The sequence below is a fragment of the Channa argus genome, chromosome 24 (assembly GCF_033026475.1).
Source record: "Channa argus isolate prfri chromosome 24, Channa argus male v1.0, whole genome shotgun sequence".
Classification (NCBI taxonomy): domain Eukaryota; kingdom Metazoa; phylum Chordata; class Actinopteri; order Anabantiformes; family Channidae; genus Channa; species Channa argus.
The window spans coordinates 2,945,466-2,972,798 of NC_090220.1; the positions used below are offsets into that span (position 1 = coordinate 2,945,466).

The 27,333-nt window shown below is 40.3% G+C and overlaps 1 protein-coding gene across 11 annotated transcripts in view; it reads left to right on the plus strand.

The window, feature by feature from the left end:
* The first annotated feature begins 215 nt into the window (after positions 1-215).
* The window catches only part of LOC137108970 (unconventional myosin-XVIIIa-like), a 59,655-nt gene continuing 32,537 nt past the window's right edge, over positions 216-27,333 (plus strand). For 4 of the 11 annotated variants that reach the window (XM_067494225.1, XM_067494226.1, XM_067494217.1 and 1 more), the window contains exons 1-17: positions 216-338; positions 2,023-3,127; positions 14,728-14,817; positions 15,009-15,080; positions 16,771-16,830; positions 17,579-17,666; positions 17,985-18,091; positions 18,179-18,355; positions 18,504-18,714; positions 18,835-18,977; positions 19,107-19,207; positions 19,365-19,428; positions 20,048-20,192; positions 22,879-23,049; positions 23,895-23,985; positions 24,391-24,583; positions 26,487-26,573. In XM_067494225.1, coding sequence (XP_067350326.1) covers positions 2,150-3,127; positions 14,728-14,817; positions 15,009-15,080; positions 16,771-16,830; positions 17,579-17,666; positions 17,985-18,091; positions 18,179-18,355; positions 18,504-18,714; positions 18,835-18,977; positions 19,107-19,207; positions 19,365-19,428; positions 20,048-20,192; positions 22,879-23,049; positions 23,895-23,985; positions 24,391-24,583; positions 26,487-26,573 — 2,778 coding nt within the window. In that variant the 5' untranslated portion in view covers positions 216-338; positions 2,023-2,149. Of the gene's footprint in view, positions 339-2,022; positions 3,128-8,762; positions 8,909-9,656; positions 9,828-9,972; positions 9,999-11,074; positions 11,861-14,727; positions 14,818-15,008; positions 15,081-16,770; positions 16,831-17,578; positions 17,667-17,984; positions 18,092-18,178; positions 18,356-18,503; positions 18,715-18,834; positions 18,978-19,106; positions 19,208-19,364; positions 19,429-20,047; positions 20,193-22,878; positions 23,050-23,894; positions 23,986-24,390; positions 24,584-26,486; positions 26,574-27,333 lie in introns of those variants that run through there. The other 7 variants (XM_067494223.1, XM_067494227.1, XM_067494220.1 and 4 more) reach the window with 6 other exon arrangements.

Sequence of the window (27,333 nt, forward strand, 5' to 3'; positions counted from 1 at the left end):
TTCCCTACTTATATAAATAAATAGAGCCTATTACTGGCTTTTAGGCCTATATTTTGAACGTTTTTTTTTAAATGAATGGATTTAATAATACTTAATCCTCTTTTTGCAGCACAACGTATTATACATTTTTGAAATTTAGATAAAAATCGAAAGGTAAGCGGCCCCCCTATCGCTGGGCCAAAGGACTACCTGACCCACAGTGATCAGAAGTCGAAGCTTCCGGTAAGCGTTTGAAAGCGCCACAAGCACATTCCTCTTACCTACTGTCAATTCCTAGGAAGAAAATGCTCCAAACTTCTAGTAAGACAACTACGCTTTGCATGTACCGGCATTTACAGGTAAGTCAATATTGTATCTGCTTATGTAGCCTATGTTATCTTTCTTGGCTGACATTTTTAAAGTGCTCCCTGAGGGCACCGGTGCAAGAGAATGAGGGCAAGCAGCTTAAAGGGAGAGCATTACGGCCAAGCTGCGATCCAGTCGCAGTCCCAATCTCTCCATGTCATGTATGCCGCAAGTTTAGGAAAGCTGAAAGACAGGAATATTCTCCCATTTCCTTTACAGAAGTCCCTGTGTTAATGTGGACAGCAAGACAAGGGCTATAAAGTAGTGTTGTAATTACTTTTGGCTGCTTGGTAGAACATGCGATTAAGTGTGGATTAAGCGTGAATTTACTTTATATCTTCACAAAAACTGAGACTGGCAGCACCGGTGGAGAATCTCTTGCACACATGTTCGGGTGTCCTGCATCACTTGGTGATGCTGAGCGTCGGGTCAAAGCTCGAATGCAGGGCAAATTAAAAATCTACCGTGTCAAGGCAAACAAGAGGTGAACACCTTTGAATTATCTCTGAGTGTGGTCACGTCGTGTAGTAAATTGGAGTAATGAACAAGCACAATCTATTCTTATACGGTGGCCCCGAGGTGCAAAATAGTTGTAATAGTACAACATTCAGGTTAACGACAACAAACAAAGCTAATTGGCAGAGTTGGCAACTGACTTGAAGACAGACTGAGCCGTGATTTTGATGACTTAAGGCTCAGCCAGACGCGAAGCATGAATGAAATGCAATTGCATTTAAACTCTACCATCAGTGAGGTAACTTGGACTTTAGCCCTTTGACTTGAGATGACCTGTTCTCCTCCCTGTGCCCAAACATTGACTTTTATGATAGTGTGCAGTGAATCAGCTCTGTCCCTCAGCATGACACACACATAGACACAGTCATTGAACCTCTCCACTCTGAAACCCTTCTGAAGAAAGAAAACTGCTACCTGTATATCTTGTTATCTATTTCCTTACTGCCCTTGATGTCATGTCAAGGTTTTAAGATGAAAAGATGAGGCCCTCAGCATTTGGGGACAATGGTTTGTGAAATATAATGTGTAAAATTAAAACACTTCACTACTTATAGCACGGGATGATCCAACAGGAGAAATATAAAGTTTAGGACTTGGACTGGGAAAAAGAAGGAGGTTTGCCAGATTTGCCAAAGAACACCTTGACACACACGACAGGGGAAAATGTTTTGTAGAGGCGGCAGAATGTCTGTCCAATGGCTGAAGCTCAGTAGGACGTGGGTGGTGCAGCAGGACAAAGGCCCCCAGCAGCAACATAAACCACAGAATGCCATTCTGAATGACATTAACTGAACCTTGATGAAGTGCTTTCTACACTGGTGGAATCATAAAGTTTTCACAAAACATTATCAAATTACTATTTGGCATTTCATATTTCTTAATATTTAAAAATACAAATAATGTATGACATGAATCGTGAAATTAGCAAAATATGGTTTGAATTGAAATACATATGCTGCTTAAAATATTTTTGTTTTTTTTATTATCTATGCCAGCATTCTGCATATGCCGTTGCACATGTGAGTGATTAGACAATATTGCCGAGTAATAGGATCCCTGCTTATTCAGTCAGGCTCTAATTGTTACACTAAACCGATGTACTTTGTTATGCTCACGGCAAATATTCTCTTAAATTTTCTCCTTTGTTCTTCCTCCATACAGATGAGATTACAAGGTTTCCATGCCCACTGTAGATGTTGATAACCTTTTGGGACCTTAACAAAATAATTTATATACAACTGTCCTCTCCTCATTATAAACTGTTCAAGGAACTGCACAGACATTTATCATGTTTCACCTAATTAAGAAAGACAAGGAGAAGGAAAAGGAAAAGGACTTGGGCAAGAAAGAGAAAAAAGACAAAAAAGAAAAGAAAGAGCGTATGTCCCAAGCCGAGTTAAAAAGCCTGGAGGAGATGAGCTTACGTAGAGGCTTCTTCTCCCTTAATCGTGGGAGCTCCAAGAGGAACTCAAGGAGCAAGCTGGAGATATCGAGTCCTATACCAATCAAGGTAGCAAATAACCCAGAGCTGTCTCTGACAGAGCTAGAGGTTGAGCGCCTTCACAACACACTGGAGAAGAATGTGGAACTAAATGCAAGTACCTCTGGTGAAGATGTGAAGGGAACTGAACTGGAGCATCATCGCAGCTCTGTAAAGGAGAGAGCAGCTAAGTTTGGGGAATTGGCCAATTTAAATTCAGTGGTAAGCCAGAAGCATATGTCTGTTTCCCAGAGCAATAAAGAGGACAGTGCTGTAGTATCTGCAGATCTTTCTGGGGAGAACCCAACTACGTCCTCTTTAAAGTCCCAACCCGACAGAAAAGGCTCCAACGGGATCCACGTTCCGGAGATTGTGGAGAGGACCTTCCCTGGTGCAGATCTACAGTTGCCTAAGCTTGTTGCTCCATCAATTCCAGGTCCGCGAGAACTTGAGATACAGCGGCGCAGCACTGGAGATTTTGGGTTCTCTTTGCGCAGGACTACCCTGCTAGACAGGCAGCCTGATGGAGCAGTGTGTCGGCGTGTGGTACACTTTGCCGAACCCGGTGCTGGGGCCAAGGACCGGGCTTTGGGCCTGTTGCCAGGAGACAGGCTGGTGGAAATAAATGGGATCAACGTGGAGAACAAGAGCAGGGATGAGATTGTTGAGATGATACGTCATTCTGGAGAATCAGTACATCTAAAGGTGCAGCCGATTTTGGAGCTGAGTGAGTTGAACCGCAGCTGGCTGAGGACCACTCGAGGCCTGCTTGGAGAAATCTTTGATGTAAGTAGGAGTGTTGAATAATTCTCATTCTCGGGTTCCACACGTTCACACAAATTTCACTGATTTACTGATTCTCTTCCTTCAGGTTTTCTACTTTTTTACTTTGGCTCTTGTGATAACTTTAGAATTTTGGAAATTATTCTCAGTTTTTGCATTGACATTGACATTTACTAGAGAAAGTATATTTGACTGTATGATTTTTAGGCATGACTTAAGTTCTTAAGAAGTACCGAATCCTGCATTATTTGGGTTTTTGCATCCACGTGAAGTACAAGGTGTTACCACATAAAATGAATGAAATTGCTGTTGTTTTTGTGTCATTTTGGCATTTCTCCTATGTGGTTTTGCATTTGCACATAGTGGATTCAAAATGTCTGAATCATGGGCAGAACTCTAATAACACTGGTAATGTGCTTTTGTGTTTTTGTGGTTTTTTTTTTTTTTGTGTATGGGGGAGTGTTTTTGTGTGTGTGTTTCAAAAGACAGCATGTGTTCTGGTGTGTGTGTATATATATATATATATATATATATATATATATATATATATATATATATATAATCCCCTCCTCCCTGCCCCCAGTCCTTTGACACTAAACAATGGGATGCTGAAGGAAACAACGGCCCAAACGCCACCAAGGCCCATGGCCATATGGTGTTGTAAGGCTTGGCTGGCAGCCCATTCACTGTGTTTGTTTGGATATTTATGTGCAACAAGTAGACAGCCATCAATTTCCACTCTCTATTAAAACCACAGCAACAAACACCTGGTTCTTCCAATTGCCTTGGCGTGGCAGTAGAGCTTATACAGTTCCACTGCTTTTATAGAAAAAGCCTTCTTTAATAAACGACGCAATGTAGTGTGTTAGTTGCACTACTAGAATAGAGCTGCAAGTAAATTGGAGCTCACACTGGTCTAATTTCTGTTTAATAATGAATTAGCAGAATACTGTTGGAAATGAAGAAACAGTCAAGGATGTGAATGTGTACGGCTTAACCTACACTGTGGGGCCACAGTTGACTCGTTGTTTTGACACATAAAAAAAGGTGCACTGTACCAGGCTGGTGCTGAGAAATTTGAGACTGTAGAGCTGTGACAACAGAAACTCTTAACAATACTGGTGTTACGAGTGTGTCATTTTGTGAGGCTCACCTGTTTTGGGAATGCGTGAGTGCATGTCGTGTAGGCTACTACTGTATCATTATTAGAAAATCACACTGTGTAGAGAAGCGACAATGAGACAGGCCTGCTTTTATTTGCATGTACACATATTTTTCCATGTTATGGAGGTGGGAAAGGGTCATGGTTTTTTAACTATAATACTGTAATTTTCCAAACTGAAACTGTAAATATGGGCCATAGGAATGTGCCTAGATCTCTAGAGGAGATGCTTATCTTCCTGTCTCTATCGTTTTTTCAACTGAACTTAATAATTATCATTAGACAGGTCAATTGAAAAAGCAGAAAATGTGGAGGGTGAGGGTGACCCAGAACTAACAGTCCTATTTATAGGTAGTTATAATAAGATCTGGATACTGGAGCCTTGCAACACACTTTACACAATGTAGCATATGTGATGCATGAACATTTTTTCATTGTGGCTCAGTATATGTAAAAGACTAAACATTCTTGGCAAGACTTTTGATACTACCCTTATAGCAGTGTGCTCAAATTAAAGCTACTCACAGACATCTGTCAGTGTAGCCTTAACATGAAATCTTTAACTTAACCCTACAATGAAGAGGAGACTGCTTACAGGACTCTATGAATCGAAAATCTCATGTTCTACCTGTTTATTTCTTGGTTTGAAAGCAGTGACTTCCTGGAGTCTTGTCATGGCTGTGAGGTTGCCAGGCAACCTGCAGTGATCTCTCGGCCTACAATGATGCCACAATAATACAGAGTCTGAACATTGAACACAGTTGGTATCAGTTAAACACCTGCTGTCCCTCAATCAATTTTTATTAGCTTTATTATAAAATGGTTTCTAAATTTTAGTTTGTTTTAAGCTGCATAGCATGTCCTTTACACATTCAAATATCTGCAGTAAAAAAAAGAACCGTGTAAATATTTCTCGGACAAAGTAAATATCTGTGACACATTTTTGGTCTTGACATAACATGTGGTTTGTTGCCTCTCAGGAGAAACAACAATTTTTCTGTTTTGTCTCAAAGCTTTATTCATTTGGTCTTACTTCACGACTGGCTGAGTCCCAAGCCAGGTAACCATCATCACTACCCAGATGACATCACTGGGTTCAGATCATTGTGATAACACCACTGCACAAAGATCACATTTTTCACGGTTCAAGATTCAACAACTTTATTGATGCCATAGGGAGATTGTGTTGCCTTCTTACAGCTAATCTCCATGTGAAAGCAGAAATAAAAGGAAAACAACTTCCAGCAAAACCAAGCCAATAAACAAATACAAAAAAACCAAGCTAGAGGAGTAAAAATAAATGAAATAAAAATAATAAATAAAATAAAAACATTACTAATTACCCATTTGGGGATGAGTTGAAGAGTTTAAAGGCAAGTGTGAGAAAGGGTGTCCTGTGGTGTTCTGTGGAGCACTTTACTGTAATCAGTCTCTGGCTGCAAGTGCTCCTCTGTGCAGCCAGCAGGCAGTGGGGTGGGTGTGAGGGATTGTCCAGGATTAAGAGGAGTTTGGACAACATTCTCCTCTCAGACACAACATGCAGAGGGAGGTTGCAGTAGGCCTTTTTAACAATTGAGTACATCAGGTCCAGTATCTTCTCCCCCCTTAGTGTGAAATCCACATACTGTGTGAAGGTGGGGAGGGTCTAGTGGGGAAGAAGGCTGTGGTGACCCTTAGTGGTATTTTTGACATTGTTCTCAGCTTTTTCCACAGGAATTAGAGGGGGACTGACAAATCCTGTGCATCTACACAAGGTGTTCAGTTTGTATAAGGGGATGCTGCAGTACCGTATACGAGCAGGTGGAAACTGTGTGGGAAGGTCTCCGATTAACTGTGGCTGCTCATTGTTCAAACTTTCGAATGTTTTTCCAGCTGCTTGAAGTAACTCAGTTGGTCAAAGGCATTAGGAAACCTAGCTGATATTTTTGCTGAGTCAGTTTTGCCAAAAACCAGTTTCTTTATGAACATCACTTGTTTGATAGCTTTTACATGATACGTGGTTGTTTGCGTGATATATGTGATGTACATATATTATATTTTGATCTCTCATTTTTGAAATAAGTGCGTTTTTTAACTTAATGTTGTTTTGTAAATGTCAATTTTAAAGACAGTTAAAATATATAGTATTATAGTTCATCTAATTGTCCTGCAGCGCTCTCTCATCCTGTACATTTCCTGTTTTTCAGCAATCGGCAGTTTCATTATTAGGAAATTACCAAATGGTGTAATCTCCTCCTCAAGCTGCCGTTTACATGACATCATCTCCATTTCCACTGGGGACATGATACAGTAGCAGAGTATTAGCACAGACTAGACTGGATTAGAAAGAGGTGGGGCTTCCAAGGATAAAGCTTTTTGCTTTATGATAAAGGCAGCACTTCAGATGTCATCCCCCACATAGGATACCTTCATGTTCCTTTCACCTGAAAAGAGTAAGTGCTGAGGTTAGCTACCTTAGGTAAGGTAGACATACTCCACATTCTTGGGTGTGTAACTGATACTATAAGTCAGTGGGACACTTGTCAGACACACCTTGACCTGTCAGTCAAAAGCCAAAGATAAGCAAAGCAAAAGATTTTCATTGAGAAGCTTTTCTTGTTTTAAAATATTATTTTTGGATATGAATACCCATATTATGTGTATGTTCAGTAGGTGAGAATCAGCTGTTTGTGGCTCTCTCATCCACTCAACCTGCACTGTCTCTGGTGTCTGTCATTATTACATCCCCCTACTCACCGTATCCACAGGTGAGGTTGCGCCTGGAGTAGTTCAAATTGGCTTCTCCTGAATCATATTCACCTGGCCTACTTGTGGAAAGTAGTTCTGGTTTTCAGGCCTATTTACTATTACTGAGGAAAATCTGGGTCAAATCCTGATATGTTATGGTGCAGCTAAAGGACGGTAGAGTCTTCTGATTCTTTTCTATGCCACATTCCCAAAAAATTGAGAGGGGTCAAAGTCTTCATAAATTTCTGACTTCTTTAATTGGGATAACCTGTATGTTTTAATTATGTTTTGTTTTAATTTGGTCAGGTCACCTCTCCTTTTAGCTTTACCTTTTTCTAATGGAAACTATAACTAACATAAACAAATTACGCATCAGAATGTTAAGAATATGGCATTTCACATGATTTGAATTGAGATCTTAGTGTGAAAGGACTTAAGTGGGTCAGAATCGGCCGTGTCGATGATGTATAGAGTCCTTAATCTTTGGTCTGTGCAAACCGTGTGTAGACAGAGAACATGATGTCGCGTCCCAGTAAGTGACTCTCTGGGGATTAGCAGACTGTCCTGCACAGACCAGCTAGGTTGTGTAGGTGGCTGGGTGTTGTTGACATGTAAACTAATATGTGAACTTGTGAACTTAGAAACAAGGCAGAAATGCTTTCAATCATTTGTAGATTTGTAATACGTTTTAATAGCTGTCACTTTGTAGACTTGGTAAGAATTGATTATTTGACATAATTGAAACCCTTAATGGGCTTATTAAGAGGAAAAAGACTGTGCCACGATTGGATTAACTCAGCCCTGCTCAGCCAAGCCTGTTGCTACATTTTCTGTTTTCCTGGTGTGACTACACTCCCTTGACCGATAAGTTGAATGCATGCCTCTGTCAACTAATCATTACACGTGTTTTTACCAGACTGGTTTTGCAGCAATGCAGTTTTGAGCCTTGTCAAGATCCATTTTCCCTTGATCGAGAGAGTAGTGTGATTTTAATGATTTAAACATTTTATCTTTCTGCCCTGTGTTTCATTTTCATATGTTTTGTACAATTTGAACATTTTCAATAACATCTTGAATTTAGGTCAGTAGTGTGTCTGAGGATAACGTTCTGGAAAATGGAGAAAAAGAAATGCACAGTTTAATAGCTCCCTCTTGTGGTGTAAAAGACATGGTGGAGCATATTACGTCCACAAACATGGTGTGGCCTCAGATCTGGACTTCTATACATTGGTACATTGAGTGTGTCTTATCTGTATTCATTTGTGCATTAGCTACACAAAGATACACCTTCCCGTAACAAGCTTGTTACATTTAAGGACGAACGCAGGTTTTTCTTGGGTTTCATCACATAGAAACTTATTATTAACTTATTATTTCTTGAACTGCCATTGTGGAGGGGGATGGAAGTAGAAATTGTTGCACTTAGTACTGAGCCTTCCATTTCTGAGTCCTCTCCTAATTGCATCGCAGTATGGTTTTTTATTTATTTATTTATTTTTTTATGTGTTCCCTTTGAATGAAAGTTTGTAGAGAACCTGATGAGGGAGGCAGACTGATTCCTTATCACCAAGAGGAGAGATTGGCAGGGAAAAGTGTCAGTGCTAATTGACGTGGTTCTGCAAATTCTATTTATAGCCGCTCTGTATTCCAGCAGCTGTCCCTCTTCTATCTCCCTGCCCAGCTGCTCTCACATTACCCCCCCCCCCAAACTCCTCTGGCCATAGCTTTACCATGCTGTGCTGACTGTGACCCCACCCTCGAGGTTGCCCTCTCGCTCACTCAGGACTAGTGAGTGTGTGCTCTGTGTAGACCCAGGTCTTACCCTGCCTCGGTCCCGACTGCACTGCTTCAGAGACAGAGCGAAGATTGGAAGGTTAACTGGGCTTAGAGAGAAGGTAATAGGCTCCGGCCTCTGGTGGACTGTGTGTGTGCTGAGCAGTGTGATCTGCTCAGGGTGTATTTCAGTGCTTAGCAGTTCCATTTGGGCTCTGATGGTGTCTCAGAATGGCCTCCTTTACTGCTTAAACTATTTATAGAAGTTGACTCTGATGAAAGCAGGCCTAGAGACAGTGAAACATGTTGCTGCCTAACTCATTTGTGCTGTCTCCTCACAGAGTAAAGGCTTTTACTTTCTAAAGTGTTAATGGAAAGGAAATTAATCAAGTTGAATATTAGCCTGATCGTTAAGTATAGTGGTGTGTAAAAATGTAAACACTGGAATTATGTTTGTTTGATTTCCTCGTCGAATGACCGTTTATTGCTGGCTGCATGTATTGCTGGCTTTAATGCTTTTTGGCGTCAGCCATAATTTCTGCTGTGTGGAACAGTCGTATGTTTTCTGATTGATTTTGTGTCATCGCTGCAAGTGAAACAAATGACCAGCATTGTATGTAATCATTTTAGTGTGCAGATTGAGGTAAAGGGCAGTCCTTCATGCATAGTTATAATGATGGATGGAGGGTGAGGGCCACATATATTTTAGAAGACTGCAGCAGATGATGGTGAATACACACTTGTATTCCTGTTTCGTATTAGTTGTTATTTTTTGAGATCTTATTGTTCATGGTTTCCAAATGTGTGTTGTGCTGTGAAGAAAGCAAATAATTCATCTCATTATGTTCTTCATGTGCTCTGTTCTCACAGTATCCTGCCCCTCACCCCTAAATTCTTATTCTTCATCGTGCTTCTACTCCTTCCCTGTCTCTGCTTTTCCTCATCATTCCATATATTTATTCTCCACTCTACCGAGCTTGTTCCATGACTACTGGCCTTCCATCATGGCGTATAGATCACGCTTTTCATTCTGGGAGCAAAAGGGAAGTCATGCTTTTCTTTTTTTCTTTTCGTTATTTTACCACACAGTTCCTATCTGCATTTTGTTGTGAACTGAACTTTTTACGTTCCATGTAATATTTAGTGCATACTGTGGTTTGATTTTTATTGTTGCTTTCTCTTGTGTAGGTTAAAGTTGAGAACAAGCCAGATGTAAGTGTTCTTTCATCTGCATGCTTTGGGCACTGCTTCACGTGATATTCAGTGCAGTTAGCCATTTTGTTTGCTGAAATTAGGCTACTAATCCTTATAGCCATGTTCTGCAATCAAAAACCTTTTTTTCTAAGCAAGCGAATGTTGGAACAGGTGATAATGTGTAGGCTGATACATGTAATCAGGGCACCGTCTATTTAGAGAAGATGATTACAGCATGTTTGGTAAAAGGACATCAGTTAAGTCTAATCATTATCTACACTGAGTACGCTACACTGTGTGCCCGAGTCTTAGAGAATAACAATAATGAAAAGCCAGTGATGAAGATGTTTTGATTAAAATTTGACCTTTTTATAACTACATTAACATTAAACCAGTAACTTGAAAAAACATTCAGTGTTTCTTGGTATAATTACCTTGTGCAAATACTGTAGTATAAATTTCTTTTATAAAAACTTTAACTCGTAAAAACTTTTCTAAATCAAATTGTTTTTCAGATGTTGTTCAGAGACGCTTGTGAACCCTGTCACTTTGTCTGTATTTCTTCATTAAACAACCTAAAAATGCAATCAGATTTTTTACACAAGTTCTAAAACTAGATCAAGGCATCGACTGAAACAAATAAGAGCAAAACTTACACTTCATACATTTATTATATACATTCATTTACAAAGGAAAATGGCTCCAGAAATAGTTGAAGTTCTTTTATTGGTTGGGAGTGTAAGTCTCTCTCAAAAAGTGAGCGTGTCTGCACTGCTGGCATGGCTGTTCAGTGAGTCTTGATCACAGGAAGCTTTGACAGCTTTGTGCATAATAGAAAGCATAATTTAATTAGTCAATAAGCTCCAGTCTTAAAATTGAATGAAAATATTGAATCAGATGACCTGACTGCATACATTGACTCGAGTGAGGGTTTAACAAATGAAAATAGACAAGCTCTTTCATTTCAATGTTTGAATAATCCCCTGTATAGAGTTTCAGAGCTCAGAACCTGCTTTTGAAATCTTTGACAGTTTATCTGGATCAGCTATGGGAATAATCTGCACTGTTTTCTGCCTTGTTCCATTTATATCCAGTCTGATGTAGCTAGCACTCAAACTCAGGCCGTCACAAAACCTGGGCTAGACACTGGAAGTGGTCCAAAGTCAACCGCATCAACAGCTGAAGAGTCCAATAGTAACGTGGCAATGCCAGGCACTGCAGGTGAGGAGCAGAGTTCTAGTGGTAAAAAGGTTGTGAGAGTTGTAAGAAGAGTTGTTAGACGTGTGGTTCCTGCTGGGACAGAGGAGCACAATCAGTCTGCCAAGAGTGCCAGTGTTGCAGATTCTGTGCTTAAAACCACTAAAACTGGAAGGGAGGATAAGGATGATATCGCCATGGGCCTGACCAGCCTAATGGCCAGAGGTCGAACTAAGGAGCACCGGCCTCGCACCCGCACCCAGGACTGCAAAGAGGATGAGAATGAAGAGATAAAGCAGGAGGAGAAAGCAAAGGCGGAAGAAGAGGAGGACAAACCTACTGCGGATAAAACAGAAGAAACAACATCCCCAAGTGTGCCCACTACTACCGCAGCAAGCTCCGCACCACTAAAGTCGAGCCCCTTCACGCCTCCGCCTGGGTTTATCCCCGCTCCCAAACCTGATTCGTTGGCCCCGCCTGCTGGTTTCATCCCTGCCCCCAAACAGAGTCTGTTGACTCCTCCACCTGGTTTCATCCCTGCCAGAAAATCCAGTCCCGCACCGCCAAAACAAAATCCCCTGGCAAGACCTCCAGGATTCATCCCTGTCCCTAAGACAGACCCCCTGGCTCCGCCTGCAGGTTTTATCCCAAAACCTCGTCTAGTGGCTGTAAAGAAGCCTGAGGTACTGTCTGAAAATGAGTGCATGTTTGCTTGCTAACCTCTGGGTGGAGCATGCTGTGTGATAACAACATATACAAGCAACCTTCACAGGATATTTACCCCCTACAGACTTCAACCGGAGCTGATTTGCTTCAAGAGATACATTATAATATTTTTAAGAAAATTTAAGATACATCATGTATGTGGTACTAACAAAACTAATGACACTTTTTCCAAAGGTAACTCTCGGTTTCTGAGAAAAACGATCCTTGACATAATAAAGCCACCCTGAGTAAGTGAAGAGAAGCAGGGTGCATGTACCAGCACACACTTCATTAGCTCCTATAAGGGTGTGCTCATGACCTGCACTCTGGTAGTGTGGTCAGATGGAGCTGTCTATGAGCTCTGAGCTAGGACTCATTACTGTCAATTTCGGCAGGCAGAACATTGGAGTTGTTCTCTGTGTGTTGTAAACCACAGGGATCTGACTTTAAGGGTCTTTTGGGATCATTTTTTAAGACAGGAGTTAAATTGTATTTTATTAAACTAAACAGATCTTGTCAATTAAACATCTTTTTCCTAATAACAGTTGATTAGAGATCCTGTACCACCATTTGCTGCTCAGAGCTGGATAATGGAAGCCAGCCTCTTTATGTTTAAACAAAAAGGAAATGTTAATTTAAAGCAGTTACGAACTTTTATATGCTTTCATAGCGCCTATGAGGGAGAGAGCAGCCAGGTTAGAGGACAACAGGCCGATTTATTTTATTTCCCCACAAAAAGTGGAAAAAAAAAAAGGAATGATAAACTGGACCCATAAGAAAAGAAACGTTAACTCTGCAAAATTAATTCTAACTGAACAATCTAACTAACACAGAGAAACTGACTTAAAAGACTAAACACACAGGAGAACAAATAATGGCTCATGGGACCATTAATAAACACGGGGTAACGGAAAAAACTAATTCTACTAGTTTGAAAAACTATCAAACTATAAACAACCAAACTTAACAATTAGTCTATTAGTTATAAAGAATTAAACGACTAAGAATGAAAAACAAAAAATAAATCCATGTTGTTACAGCTTAGGCAAAGATAACTGAAACTAAGTGTAACTACAAAATCTATCCAGATGTGCACTGCAAACTGAACTAATACTGCATGAAACACAGACAACGTGATTTAATTTCGACTAAAATGTGCCCACTCAAGGTCAACATAGCTCAGGAAATTAATTGAGGAAAATAAATACTAAGTGTTCAGGGCAATAGGGTTCAGGGCTCAGTTCAGCTGTGTGGCACAGGTGCAGCCGTCACGTAGAAGGTGGTGGCTGTGACCTGCACTCTGGTAGTTTGCTCAGATGGTGCTGTCTGTCAGCTTTGAGCGAGGATTCATTACTTTCTGTTTCTGCAGGCAGAACATTGGAGTTGTGCTCTGTTTGCTGTAGACCAGTGGTTCCCAATTGTGTTCCTCAAGGACCCCTGCTTGCTTGTTTTCAAACTAACCTTGCCCCCCCCACCCATGTGCCTGGATCACATATGTTCAGTGAATCAGAAGTTAGAAGATACCAGTTAACTTTGTCTTCCCACGATCCAACCTCATCCATGATGGTATCTTCCAGATTGGGATTGACTAAAAACATCCAATGCAGGTAATCAGCAGGGGGGTAGTTGGAAAGAAGAAAGGAGTTAATTTATATTTACCATTTGCAGCTTTGAGCTGTATAACCTAAAGTTAGCTTCAACAATTTTAAAAATATTTGTTAGAACAAAGTTAATTTGTAGAAGTTTCGAATGCTTTGATAGTCCTTGTTTGAATTTGTACCTAAGGCAAGGTTCTGTTTTTGTCCCGTTATTTCGTTTCTTTGGCATTCTTGCTGTCAGCAGGCCATCTGAAAAGTTTATCAGCAGATGTCCATGAAATCTGGTGAACAGTTGGGTATTTGGCCATGGAGCGGGGGGATTTCATTTTGGAGATATGCACCTGGTATTTTTGCAGAGGGACATTGTGTTTTGCGATTTAGGGAGAGATTTAGGTTTCAGGTATTAAGGGCAGCATCAGGATGTCAGCTAAACTTAAAGTGAAATTGACATTTAGGGTTTGTGCTGTGCAGTGATTTTACTGTTTAGCTTTCAAAGTAGCTGCATGTCAACAGACCATGCGACAATAACACGAAAACACTGCAGACACCATCCACTAATATTTAAACATTCTAATTATCCCTTGAAAATAATAACTCATGTGTGTAGAAGTTTGGTTCAACTTTAGGCTCTTTTATTAGTTAGAAATCACATTAGAGAGAGAAAAAAACGACAGAACTACGACATCCTAATAGCTCAAAAAGTGATTCACACCGAGCAATTTCAAGAGTAATGATTTTATCATGATATCACGAGTTTTTAGCAACACAACCTCAACTTGAAATATAACAAGTATTATTGATTCCAGTGCTACAATTTTAAACTACATGTTGCAGAACTTTTTATGCTTTAATTTCAGGTGCTACGCTACGATTCCTTAGATATTGTTCCTCTGATGAGAAGTCAGCTGAGAATGTGTTAAATTAATTGCTTAAAACAAGTCCTTGTTACTTCAATAGCCATTGCCTTCACCCATTATTCTTTAGCTGCATTGCTTAATGACCCAATTTCCTTTGATAGTCATTTTCCCTTTCCCATTTCCTGATTGAATTACCTAGAAATAGTGGGAACAAACATCTTTAAAAGTTGGTTGTAATTGCAGACAGATTAAATTGAATCCAAAGTTAATGAAAATACAAACACCTTCATTGTAAATGTCCTCCTCCTCATCGTCTGCCCATGGTAACTCCATCTCTGTGTGTGCATGTTTGTCTGTGTCTTTGTGAATATTTACATAATCTGTGTAAAGGTAAAGGAGACATCTTGTCCCCTGGTGGCCCCCAATGGTAAGCCATCACCTGTTACACTGCCCGAGGCCCAGGCTGCTCCGAATGAACAGGTGTGTTTCGCTGCAAAAATACTATGTGTGTTTTTTTACATTCAAAAGCATTTGACAGTTTTTTTTTTTTTTTTTTCATAAAATGCTGAGTGCAGTTATCAGTTTGAAATGGAAAATCACAACAGTTACCCCTAGATCATTTGTTTTGTGGCTATCCATCTGCAATTGTTGGTCCTGCAATTCACCTGTAGGCTCGAGAGCCGACTCCCTCAGATGACGATTACAAGCGTGTGAGGAGGATCTTCACCGTCAGTGGCAACGATGTAACTTCTCTTCCTCTCAGGTTTTTTGGTTTGGACCTGCCGTCCGTTAGCAAACCTGTGACCAGCCTGAGATAACTGCTTGCTTCCCCAGTCAGAGAGAAATGGATTCAAAATTTACATCTCGGCTTGTACAAAGATTCTTGACTGCCAATAGGCTTTTCTCCGTTTTTGCCACATTGTGTGAAACTGTGAGACCAAAGACATCGTTTCCATGGCTCACAGAGTTTGGGAGAAAAGACCAATGAGCTGGATTGAGTAAATATAACTTGTGTTCCCTGAATGTTTATAATACATAAGCTGGATTAGTGGATAATTGTAGATCCGTGTGTATAAATATCTATAGTTCTATTAAAGTGTACGAGTTATTGGTACAGTTTTTGTTTGTTGTTCAGCCCCTTCCTGAAATTGAAGTTTGCAATGCTACAATTGCAATAATAAATTCAACCAAACCTTAAAAATGTACGCACCATAAAAAGATTAAAACATTTATCAGGATTTTTTTCTGAAAAAGCTGTCACAAAATCAGGCATTTCAGGCCAAAAACGTCACAAAAAGTTTAGCGAAATTCAGGAAGGACTGCTTGTTTCTTCACTGTGTAATATTAGTTGGACATCCTACTGTACAACAATGTACCCTGTCCCTTGGCATTGTGTGCTTTTCTTGGTAGTGTTGGACTATTTGGCAGTGCCGGATGCCTGCCGTTTGTTCTCCTAGAGCCAGTGAAAGGCACTTATTCCTATACCTTCTCTTTGCTTTGATCCCTTGTTGTTTTAAATTATCTCTCATCTCCGTGCCTCTCTGTGTCTTATTGGGTGCTGACTTGCTGCTCTTCTCTTTGCTGTTTGCATGGTTAGCGTGCCACAGGCCTCAAATCCTCTCAGGTACTTGACTGTTGGGTTTGCTGCACTCCCTCCTCTGTAGATTGCTAGAACTGTTCTCTTTGACAATATGTGCGGCTTTGTGCTGGCTTCGTGCGAGGGTCCGGAGTTTACTAATAACCGGCACTGGTTGCCGAAGTTTGGTGAGTTTCAGAGGTCGTCAGATAAATAAATTAAATTTGTTGTTTAGACAGTGCTAAATTCAGTTTACAATTCACGCAATGTGCAGCTGTGTTCGGCTCTCACTGGATCTGCTGTCCACACCCGCAAGAAGAGACACATACCGAGGTTACACTGTACTTACATGCAAACAGTTAACAGATTCACAACGCTCTGCACTTTAGCAATTCTTAGGAAATTGGTGTTTGTGATACCTGAATTTGCTTGAGGTGATAACATATCTCTAAATTGCAGTACATTATATCTTTGTGTTTATTCAGTACCATAACATCTCTATTGCTAGGTTCATTAGCACTGACTATTACATTGTTCTACACTTGGCTGCATGCTGCCTGGCATTTATACCTTACTGTCTGCTACTGATCTCATTACCTGTGACTGGTAATATGGTAGAAAATGGATTTTCATGCCCACATACCAACACACTGTACTTTAATGCACCTTGTAATCCCTGCTCATTAATGCCATTTTATTGTAATGCTTCCTTGGTGAACTACGTGTGATGACTACTAATGATTTGTGACCTATAGTTACATAGTTCGTATTGTTTCTGCTGTGCAAATGTGTTGAAACTAGTCACCAAAAATACTGGCTCCTCTTTTGACTTGTGCTCCTTCCTTTTTACCATGCAGTCCCAGCTTGCTGAAGACCCCGTGGCCATCCTACAGTCAGCGCATTCAGCTGCAGCTAAGGTCTGACCATGGCTACAAGTGATAGTTGTTCTGCTTGCATCCCTCTTGTGTTTCAGAGTGATATGTGTATTGCAGGTTTTTTGTTTGGTGTGTGTGATGAACTAGTAAATGGGTTTGGGAGAATGGTTCTGTAGTTACTGAGGCAATACCACCACCTACAAAGCCCTGGATTCATCTTCCTTGTAGTGCTACCAATAGAAGTAGATATGAGAAGTATCTTCCTCAGGTTCAGCGCTCAGCTGTTTACTTTCTGAGTTCCCCACGTCTCAATCAGTGGGAGAAAAGAAAACACAAAGCAGTTTTGGTGCAGCTACTCAATCTTTATTCTGCTGTGTGTAAAAAGCCTATGTATTTTTTGCGTATGTGATGTACTTGGTTGTAAGGAAACAGTCGCCTCTCAGCTTCTATCTGTGATGTCTTTTTGGTGAGCACATAAAATCCACCGCACCCTCACTGAGTTCTCTCTGTAAGGTGCATTAAAAGGGGAGGCATGGGAGCTCTAGTTCTTCTTTACGGCCTAGCCGATGTCTAATGGACATAACAGCTAGAGGTGAAATATGAAAATGAACCAGCTCGGTCAAAATCATACGTGTTTTCACATTAAAAGAAGCCCCCCCCCTAAATGAATTCAGTTACCCTTGCATGCCTCGTAAATGTGAGCCGCATGTTAATCGGTGCTTGTGAAAATCTCATTTGCAGGATCCAGTATTTAAGTTTTTCTCATACCTATTCTAATCTATCCTAACAGGGAAAGACTGAGGAGCAGATAACGACAGAGAGAGCTTGGTATAACACAGAAAAAGTATGGCTTGTCCACAAGGATGGATTTTCTTTGGGTTAGTAAAAACTTCTGCATTTATATTCTTTCATGTACCTTCTGTTTACAAGTATTTCAAAGCACTCTCCTCCCAGAAAACACTTCAAAATTGTTACCTTAGTACGCCATTGCGTTTTACCACAGGCTGTGAGCCATTGCCGTAGACCAACCATCTTTCAATGTTGAACACTTGTTTAATTTGAATAAGGTTTAGACATTATTGAGGGGGATACAACTGCCCACACATTATCAGACATGTAAGATTAGAGGGCGCTTTTGCATTCAGGTCGAGATCATGTGTCATGATAAATTAGGTCCTCGCTTTGTGGTCATGCAGCAACTCTCCTGAAGACGGAGACAGGCAGTCTGCCAGATGGGAAGGTGAAAATCCGCCTGGAGAGTGATGGATCTTTATTGGATGTGGATGAAGATGATGTAGAAAAGGTATTTAATCATCAAATCGACTCTTAATCTTATCAATTACGGATGACACTGGGTGGGTAAGTGACCTGCTCTGACTTTGAACTCCAGGCAAACCCTCCGATGTTCGACCGAGTAGAGGACCTGGCCTCGCTGCAGTATTTGAATGAGTCGAGTGTAATGCACTCCCTGCGGCAGCGGTATGGTGGTAACCTGGTGCACACCCACACTGGGCCAAACATGGTGGTCATTAACCCCATTAGTGCCCCGTCGATGTACTCGGAGAAGGTAGGCTGCAGCCTGAGCACATGAGACATCCCTCATGAACAGCAGAATATGAGAGTGTAATCCCAATGAACAAACCCTCATGTTTTTATTATATATATATATATATATATATATATATATATATATATATATATATTTTTTTTTACAGGTAATGCAAATGTTCAAAGGCTGCAGGAGGGAGGACACAGCCCCTCACATTTACAGCTTGGCTCAGGCTGCCTATAGGAACCTCCTGACCACTCGGCAGAATCAGTCCATCGTCTTGTTGGGCAAGAGTGGTAGTGGCAAGACTACCAACTGTCAACACATCATCCAGTATCTGGTTACTGTTGCTGGCAGCACTAACAAAACCTTCTCCAGTAGGTTGAATAGCCCCCACCCCCCATTCACAAAAAAAACCCCCAACAAAAACCCTGAATTAATTGTACACTTTTGTTATTTCTCACAAATAACTGCTGTATCTTTTTTGTGGTCTGCAGCAGAGAAATGGCAGGCGGTCTACACAGTTTTAGAGGCCTTTGGGAATGCCTCTACCTGTTTGAATGGAAATGCTAGTCGCTTTTCCCATATTGTTTCCTTGGACTTTGACCAGTCAGGCCTGGTGACCTCAGCTTCTATCCAGGTTCAAATCAACACTTATCATGTCATTTCATCCAACTCTAACTGGCCTTGTTATTATGCTAATGTCGACTGTTTGTGTTAAATGCTATTCTCTTTCATGGAAATATCCGGTTCCGCTGTGGCCTTGCAGACCATGCTTCTGGAGAAGATGAGGGTGACAAGAAGACCAGAGGGAGAATCCACTTTTAATGTCTTTACCTACCTGATGGCTGGAGCAGATAGCTCTCTTAGGTTAGCATCAATACTAATGTGCCAACTAATTGCACAATAAAGCACAGTGCACGTGATTATTGTGTTATGTTGCAATGATATATTAATGATTTTAAATAATGCTGCCATTTTCTTCTGTAGTCATGTTTCATACTGGACGTTGCCCTTTTTTCCTCAGAACTGAGCTGCATCTCAATCACTTTGCTGAAAACAATGCATTTGGAATCGTACCTCAGACTAAGGTAAATGCTACTTGTCAGAATGGCCTTTTTTCCCCCATAACCAGAAATAAAAACAAAAAAACAAAAACAAAAGCATGTTTACAAGTTATAAGGTTTAATATGTAGCTGAAGAAAATCTTTGCTGTTGGTTTGCACTTCATTCACCCACATTATTGGTACTTCATTTATGATCTTAAATTGACAAGCCGTGGAATAAATTCACTACCAAACCCATTTATATTATTTGTCGTCTTACTGTCACAAAGCAATAAGTCAGGATGGGCTTTAGGACTAAAGAAAGTGAGGAGATTGCAATGACCAGCCTTGATCTGATGATCATCAGTTAAAGCAGCATTAAATAACCTGTGACTTCTACTAACATCTGTTCTAGGCTATTGAAACATCAGCCAGCCTTGGCTTTTAACTGGCAAATTCTAAAATTGCATTTGTACAGTTGAAATGAAAATCAGCCGGAAATTGTATTATAAGTTGTTGAACCTTTGCAAGTGTAATTTTGCTTATAGTATTTTAAGAGATTAGTCAGACTCCCAGCAATGTGCTTGGCTACATAATGGCTAAGTCACTGTATTAGTTATTGTTCTACAAGGAATTATATGTAAATATATGTGCTATCTGTCAGACCGAGGATAAACAGCGAGCCTTTCAGCAGTTTTCCAAGCTGCTAGCAGCCATGAAGGTTCTAGGCATCAGTGGCGATGAGCAGAAGGCCTTTTGGCTCATCCTTGGGGCCATCTACCATCTTGGAGCTGCAGGAGCTACTAAAGGTCAGATTGCTGAACTCACCTTTTGGTTTGCTCTTTTCTATCTCATACTAATATTACTGTGAATAATATTATTCAGAATGAGAACATTTACCAATAACAAAGATGCAAAGGTACCTCCCTTATTTCTGTACTACTGAAAACAGTATAACTCTAACATCACAGAATATGATGAAAACAGGCCAAATACCCTTGTAATAGCTAAAACTATACTAATAACACTTTATGTAATATCACAAATGTCAAGGCTGCATTATCTCACTGTAGGTAACATCTTCTGTGTGATGCAAGACAGCTGTAATACAGATAAATGAATTATGCACTCTAAAAGACATCTGTGCATAGCTAGTTCGAATATACTTTGCTCTACTACACTGTTCTACAGCTCAAAATCAAAATTTAAGCAGCAGCAATGTAGATGACTGTGTCCTGGCTATGTTCCTGGTGATTATAGGCTGAGCTCCTACCTTTTAAAACCCCTTGTCACAGCTTTTTCCCGCAGGATCTGGTATTCGTAGTGTGGGGCTGTTACTGCTCACGTACAGCAGGGGAAGTGATGGAGTGTAGTCTGTCTGATGGATATTAAACTCTGTCTGATTGAGCTTAGTTATCTGTACAGAAAGATCATATTCAACAAACCCCGTTTGTTACAGCACCTGAAACACTGGCAAACTATTTGAGGAAATTATTAGGAAACACTGTTGCACCTCAAGGACAGAAAACGAAAGCAGAAACATTAATCTCATTCAGACCTTAAATCTTGAGAAACCTTTTATCTTGTCATAAAAATGCATCAGAGTACTAATGGGAACAGCAGTTCTGTTAAACACAAGGATTTGTTCCTGTCTTTGATTCTATTTGTATGATGAAACCTAACATAAGAGAGTTTTTTTTGCTCTAAAATAATAGACCTCTCACAGCATTTCACTTTTATTTTAAAATTAGCCTTTTCAGGCTGATGCTGTCAGGAGCATTTGTAATATTGGGGAGGTTTGTTAGTACAGTAGTCTGAAAAACATTTTCCGTTTTTATGGATGAAATTATCTGTTTTTCAGATAAATGTCCTTCCAAACAATATATTTCAGGTCTTTAATTACTTACATCAGAAATGACTTTTTGTAAGTGTGTTTGACGTTTTTAGTTCTTTGTATGTTAGTCACTTGAACTCTCTGTAGTGCATGTCAGATGTTCTATGCAAATGATTTAACTCGATGCACGGCTTTCTCAGTTTTGGAAGAATATATGTTGTATAATCATAAAAACCTCAGGGACTGTATAGTGCCATTGATAGGAGCTCTGTTTTGAACATCTTTGTTAAATTTTCTCTTTGAACTGTAATTGCTAGTCACTTGTGCAGAATTGCTTGCCAATTTTTATTTTCAGTGATCCCCTCCATCTGGCTGCCAATATTTTTGATGGCAGGATAAAACCATCCCCAAACAGTTAAAAAAATTCCTGGAATGAATCTTTTGCCGCGTAGCATCTGTTGTTGGGAACACAGACATGGAACAACTTCGTTCTGATCTGCAAATTACTGAGCAAATTATGGACTTAGAGTTTCTGTCCTTTTGTTTAACACAAAGCGGTGCTGATGAGGTAAAAATGCATAGAGGGATACGTGTTGTGACCAAGAGTAAACGCATTGATTTACATTGAAGTTTTTCTGCAATGAATTAATTCATGAAAATACTTTACAGCTCTAGATAGGATTTTGCTGCCAGGAGTTAGTTTGTGATTGAGCTTTCAAATGCAACCTGAAAAAAGAGGCTCATTGAAGGTGCAGCTACATAGCGTGAACACAAGAGGGCAGCAATGGTCTCTGATCCATCACAGCTAATTAAAGACACAATGAATTTGCTTTTAATTTTGACTGTATAACCAACATGTATGTCTAATCCGTATAGCTAGAAAAAAAGACTTCCAACATTTAGAGTCTAGATGCTTTTAAAGTGTAGATGCTTCACATGTGTAGCTTTATTTTCTAAGGGAATGCCACACTTCTTAATATTTGTCTCAGTAATCTTCGCTTATGTTGGCAAACCCAGTTTCACTCACTCTTTTATGTTTTACTGAAATTAAAATAATTGTGGTGGTGAGTATCTATCAAAGCAGCTATATAAATACATGTGGTTGTCTCATAAGTGTGCTGCTTATCATCCAGAGAAGCATGTGGGGCTTCTGCAGTGCTGATGAAACAGATAGAGCCCTCCACTCTCTGTGTGAAATCCCCCAGTTTCTCTCTTAAGTCTAAGAAGATACCACTTCATGGTGAATTAAACTGATGCTTGCATTCATATCTGCATGCTTCCATCACTCAGCCATTGGATCAAAGAGAAACTTGTGTTTCCCAAAAGAGATCTCTATGTAAATAAATTAATTTTGTCTGCTAATGATAAGTTTTAACTTTCATCCTCAAGACAATAAAAGGGGCAATTATCATTTCAACTTTGTAGATATTTTTTTGAACATGAGACCGCAGTCGCTGAAGTTAGTGGGGATGTGATTTTCAACAATAATAAAATGGGCTTGAGCCAGCAACACTCTGGACATGTTTTTAGTGCATGTCAACTTGACCACAGACATAATCCTACCCTGCCAGAGACTGGGTTGTCACAAAGCTACCTCTCTAGCCATGTGCCTGGGGGAGTTGGCAGAAGGACTAATGGAGGTTTTCATGCACGTGTCTCAGCTGGCAGGAAACAATTTTCACGTCATGAATGGGCCCAGAAGGCAGCCTACCTGCTGGGCTGCACCCTGGAGGAGCTCTCCTCCTCCATCTTCAAGCACCAGGCCAAGGGCGCCCTGCCCAGAGCCAGCACCGTGCGCCAGGCTTCTGACGAAAATGGCACAGCAGATGCAGGTACTCCACAGACCGCATTTACAACCGGACTCTTTCCTCTTTATTCCTCACAGCTCCTCTCCCTCTCTTTGTCACTCTCACTGTGCTTCACACACACATGCGCACACACATACGCCTCTGTTCATCACCTGAGGGAAATTGCATGCCCTGGAGAAAGTAAAGCTTATCTTGGTAATGAATACCACAGCTTTACAATAGCTATTGACAGATAAGTACACACACTATGTCGGGACAAGCAATTTTGGATCCACTCTTCATTCATTGTCCTTGAAATCATAATTGCCACACATTGATTTTCCACACGTGGAAGCGCTCTGACTTCCACCAAGACTGCAACACACTTTGAAGGGCACGAGGATACAGTTAAAAGTCCATCACAGTAGGAATGGACATAACTGACCTCACTTTCACCTTCCCTCTATCTCTCCTCACACATGAACATACAATTATAGGTGTGTGTGTGTGAACATGAAAATATCCCCCAAGCATATTAAATTCAGTATTTTGTGTGATAGTGGAATGAATTACGAGTGGCTAACAGGTGGCTGTTGCCGCGAGGCGCAGACATCAGTGTGCACTGTTTGATCTGGCCAGTTCGGAAGCACCTGAGTCCTAAATAACAACGCTTTACAGAGACAATTTCCAGATCCCGTTTGAACACTTTATGCCTTTGGGCATAATATGCTCAAATACAATGCTTTCAGTAGCAAATGTGTTGACTACAGTTTTAGTCAAGGTTTTAGAGCTCAGATCATTTTAGACAGTTTTCATGTTATTTGTTGATGGAGATGTTATTGTGAACTAACTATTTCTCCTTTTTATCTGTCTGGGTGCTTCTCATACAGGATCCAAAGCCACAGCCATAGAGTGTTTAGAGGCCATGGCGTCTGGGCTTTACTCCGAACTGTTCACTATTCTCATTTCTTTAATAAACCGGTTAGTATTTCTGCTATAGTTCTTTACTGAGGCTGAATCAATATGAAGATGTCATGGTTTTTTGGATGCTTTGCCTTGTGATGGAAATGGGTAGAAGACTCCTTATAGGCTAATAGGCCTACACATTTTGTGGCATCTTGGAAAAAAACGCTTTAATTTTTTGGGGGATCAAGCAATAGTTGTCCAGACAGTGTTAGTTTTTTAGAGCCTATGTTAAGTTTATGGCTTCGGGTTTTAGACTAAAATGAGCATTATTTCTACTGAGGTTAAAGTTTGGGATGTGATTAAGAAAGCTAAGGTTAAAACTAGGGGTTATATGCTGTGAAAATAATCGATAAAATGTATTCTCAAGAATCCCGATGCTAATGTTGATGTGTATAAGTGTGTTTTCCCTTTGTGCTTCAGGGCCTTGAAATCCGGCCAGCACTCCCTTTGCTCTCTGCTCATTGTGGACACACCAGGTTTTCAAAACCCCAGGCTGGCCAAGCGCGAGTGCGGCGCGACCTTCGAGGACCTATGCCACAACTACACTCAAGAGCGTCTGCAGACCCTCTTCTACCAGCGTACCTTCGTTCAGGAGCTGGAGAGATACAAAGACGTAAGGATGTGTGCGCATACTTTACTGCCTCATTCTCATTATTGTGTCTTTCTTCCTTCTACATCTACCTCTCTCTCTCTCTCTCTCCCTTTTGTCTGCGGCTTTCTCTCAGATATATCAACTCCAATAGCGTATGTGTTCACACATCAGATACACTATCCCTCCCACCTGTCACAAGCTGTGACAAGCCAAAGTAGTTCATGTGTTAGACCTTCTCATTAGTGATGCCAGTCTTCACCTCTTCTGGTGAGATCAAAGTAAAGTCAGTCACAACTGCCTTTGGGAGACACGCCCAGCTGCACAGACGTGGTGTTGCTCCCAGATAAAGGAACCATTCTTTTTCTGCCCTCTCTAGCAGTGCACGACCGTAACAACTGGGCACAGCCGTTCCTATAAATTTAAGATAATTAAGTGTATATACACGGCAGCTTTTACAAATATTCATCCAACTTAAATCTCAGAAAAAATTAGCTTTATTCAAAAATCAGCTTATGGCACACACTAACGTTAAGCAGAAATTCTGATTGTATTACTTTTACTATTGTGAATGTGGATCCTGGGATTTCCCGCCCACATTCCCGCCCACATCTTCTCCCTGGGAGAAAGGGAATTGCAGCGAAATGAAGTATTGCATAAATCTGTGTACTGAAATTTCCACTCGTCAGTGCAACTTGAAAATATAAGAAGCTGTGAAACTGTCATCTGAAACTGGGTCAGACTCATTTAAAACAGCACACAGTATCAACAATGGCATTGACAGGCAGTTTAAACTCTGATACACACACACAAAACACATAACGCTTTATATTTTCAAACTAATCTCTGAGTGCTCCAGCTGTGTGGATAGTTTTTATATTTCTTCTACACACTGACTCTCCACAGCAGAGAAGAAATATTTTCTTAGTCTACTTCACATACACACCCAACTTGAACACTGGCATCTGTCATAGCTACACTGTTAGCACTGCCAACATTTTCCCCACATTTCTAGTGCGGCCTGCACTTTGCCACTGTGTGTTTCTGCACGCCTGTTTTGCTCTGGTGGAAGTGATTTTGCATATTTATTTCCACTTTATCCCAGAAATGTTATCATCTGCAACAGTAATGAAATCTTTTGGAGTTTCCATTTACCAATAGCAAAAACAGTCTAAGTAAATGACAAATGTTCAGTTTTTCTAATAGATTTGTTGTTTCTTTTAGCTTTCATGCATTTTTTTTCGTATTGCACCATCCTTAATATTTGTGAGAATTGTTATGGTTGCCTGCGGCCTCTCCCCTGACATAAGGGGACGTCAGGATTTAAACTAAATTTTCGATGACACCTGTGGGTATAGTTATTGGAAGCAGTGCTGGTTTCTTCTTATCTGCAGAACATCTGATTTCCCAGTAGCTGGGAGTAGAAGTAAGGACGCAGCTATATTTGAGAAACTGAAATCAACAAATGCTTGATAGTGGTTGTAAAAGATTAAGTGGGCATCAAAATAGTTGCTGATTTACTCACCTATGATTTGCCTCCTTTTAGGTATTTTTTTAAATTGTAATGTTAACACATTCAGCTGGGCCAGGGTTGCATGGAGGCCATCTCTCTGGGCTCATTGAAGCATAAGGTTATGGTTGAGTTGCTACAGTAGTCAGTCCACAGTTTGTGGATAATCTGAAGCTACCACCTCCGGACAGGACTACGAATTTTTTTTGGCCAACATGAACTAAAACCAAAATGGTCACAGAATGGCTCGTTTAAAATGTGGTTCCAAAACGTAATGTGAGCAGTTTTAATCATTATCTTGTTTTCATCTTTTAAAAAGATTTACGTTTGCTTCCTCTGTAGAAAATGTTGCTTTACTTCCCTTTTTCCTCGTGACAAGTTATCAAAGAGTCTGTCAATCTGCTTTTATTCCTCCAGGAGAACATTGAGGTTGCTTTAGATGAGACGGAGCCGAGCACATCTCTATCTGTGGCAGTGGTAGACCAAGCCTCAAGTCAAGCGCTGGTAAGTTCTAGTTTTAATGTGTCTGTTGTATTCATTTCTGTGTTTATATTATTCTGCATCTCCCACTTGCATAGTTGTGTTTTTCTTGATCTTTTCTTGCATGCATCTGGTGCTGGTGTAATAATGTACCTCTGAATGCCTTGCAGAACACCTATGGGACTTGTATGCCTTTCATGATCTATTTTCACATTGTGCTCTCTGGGCACCCTTTTTTCTTTTTTTTTAAACAATGAATATTATTTTTGAGCATCAGACGTTTTTGTTAATGTGAGTTTTTAAATATGGAAGGGGCTTGAAAAAGAGGTTGAAAGCTGAAAAAGAGAGGTTTGGAAATCATTGCTTGGCCTTTGGGTTTGACAGAGTTTAGAGAGATTTAGATCACGGTTCGTCTAGTGGTTTTACTTTTTAAAAGTTCCTCACACTAACGGGAGCATCATCAGAAGCAGTGAACTGTAAACCAGATGGTTAAATATAACCCTGGTGCTTCAAATTTATTTCTAAAGTAAAATCTAAAAAACGCTTGCTTGGCAGAAAAAGGGATTTTGATTAGAGAATTTGCTCCTTCAGATATTTTTTTCTGTTGTAGCTCAGATGTATGTTATCACAAACAGTCTTAATGCTCAAGTCATTGCAAGCCTCACAGTTGTCATGTATCCCCTCCAAACTGAATCTCTGTGTTGTACTTGTGGTCGGCTGATAAGAACTGCGGTCTAACTTCCTGATCGCTGCTAAAGTGGTTCTTGTGTTTGGTTTTGTGTGT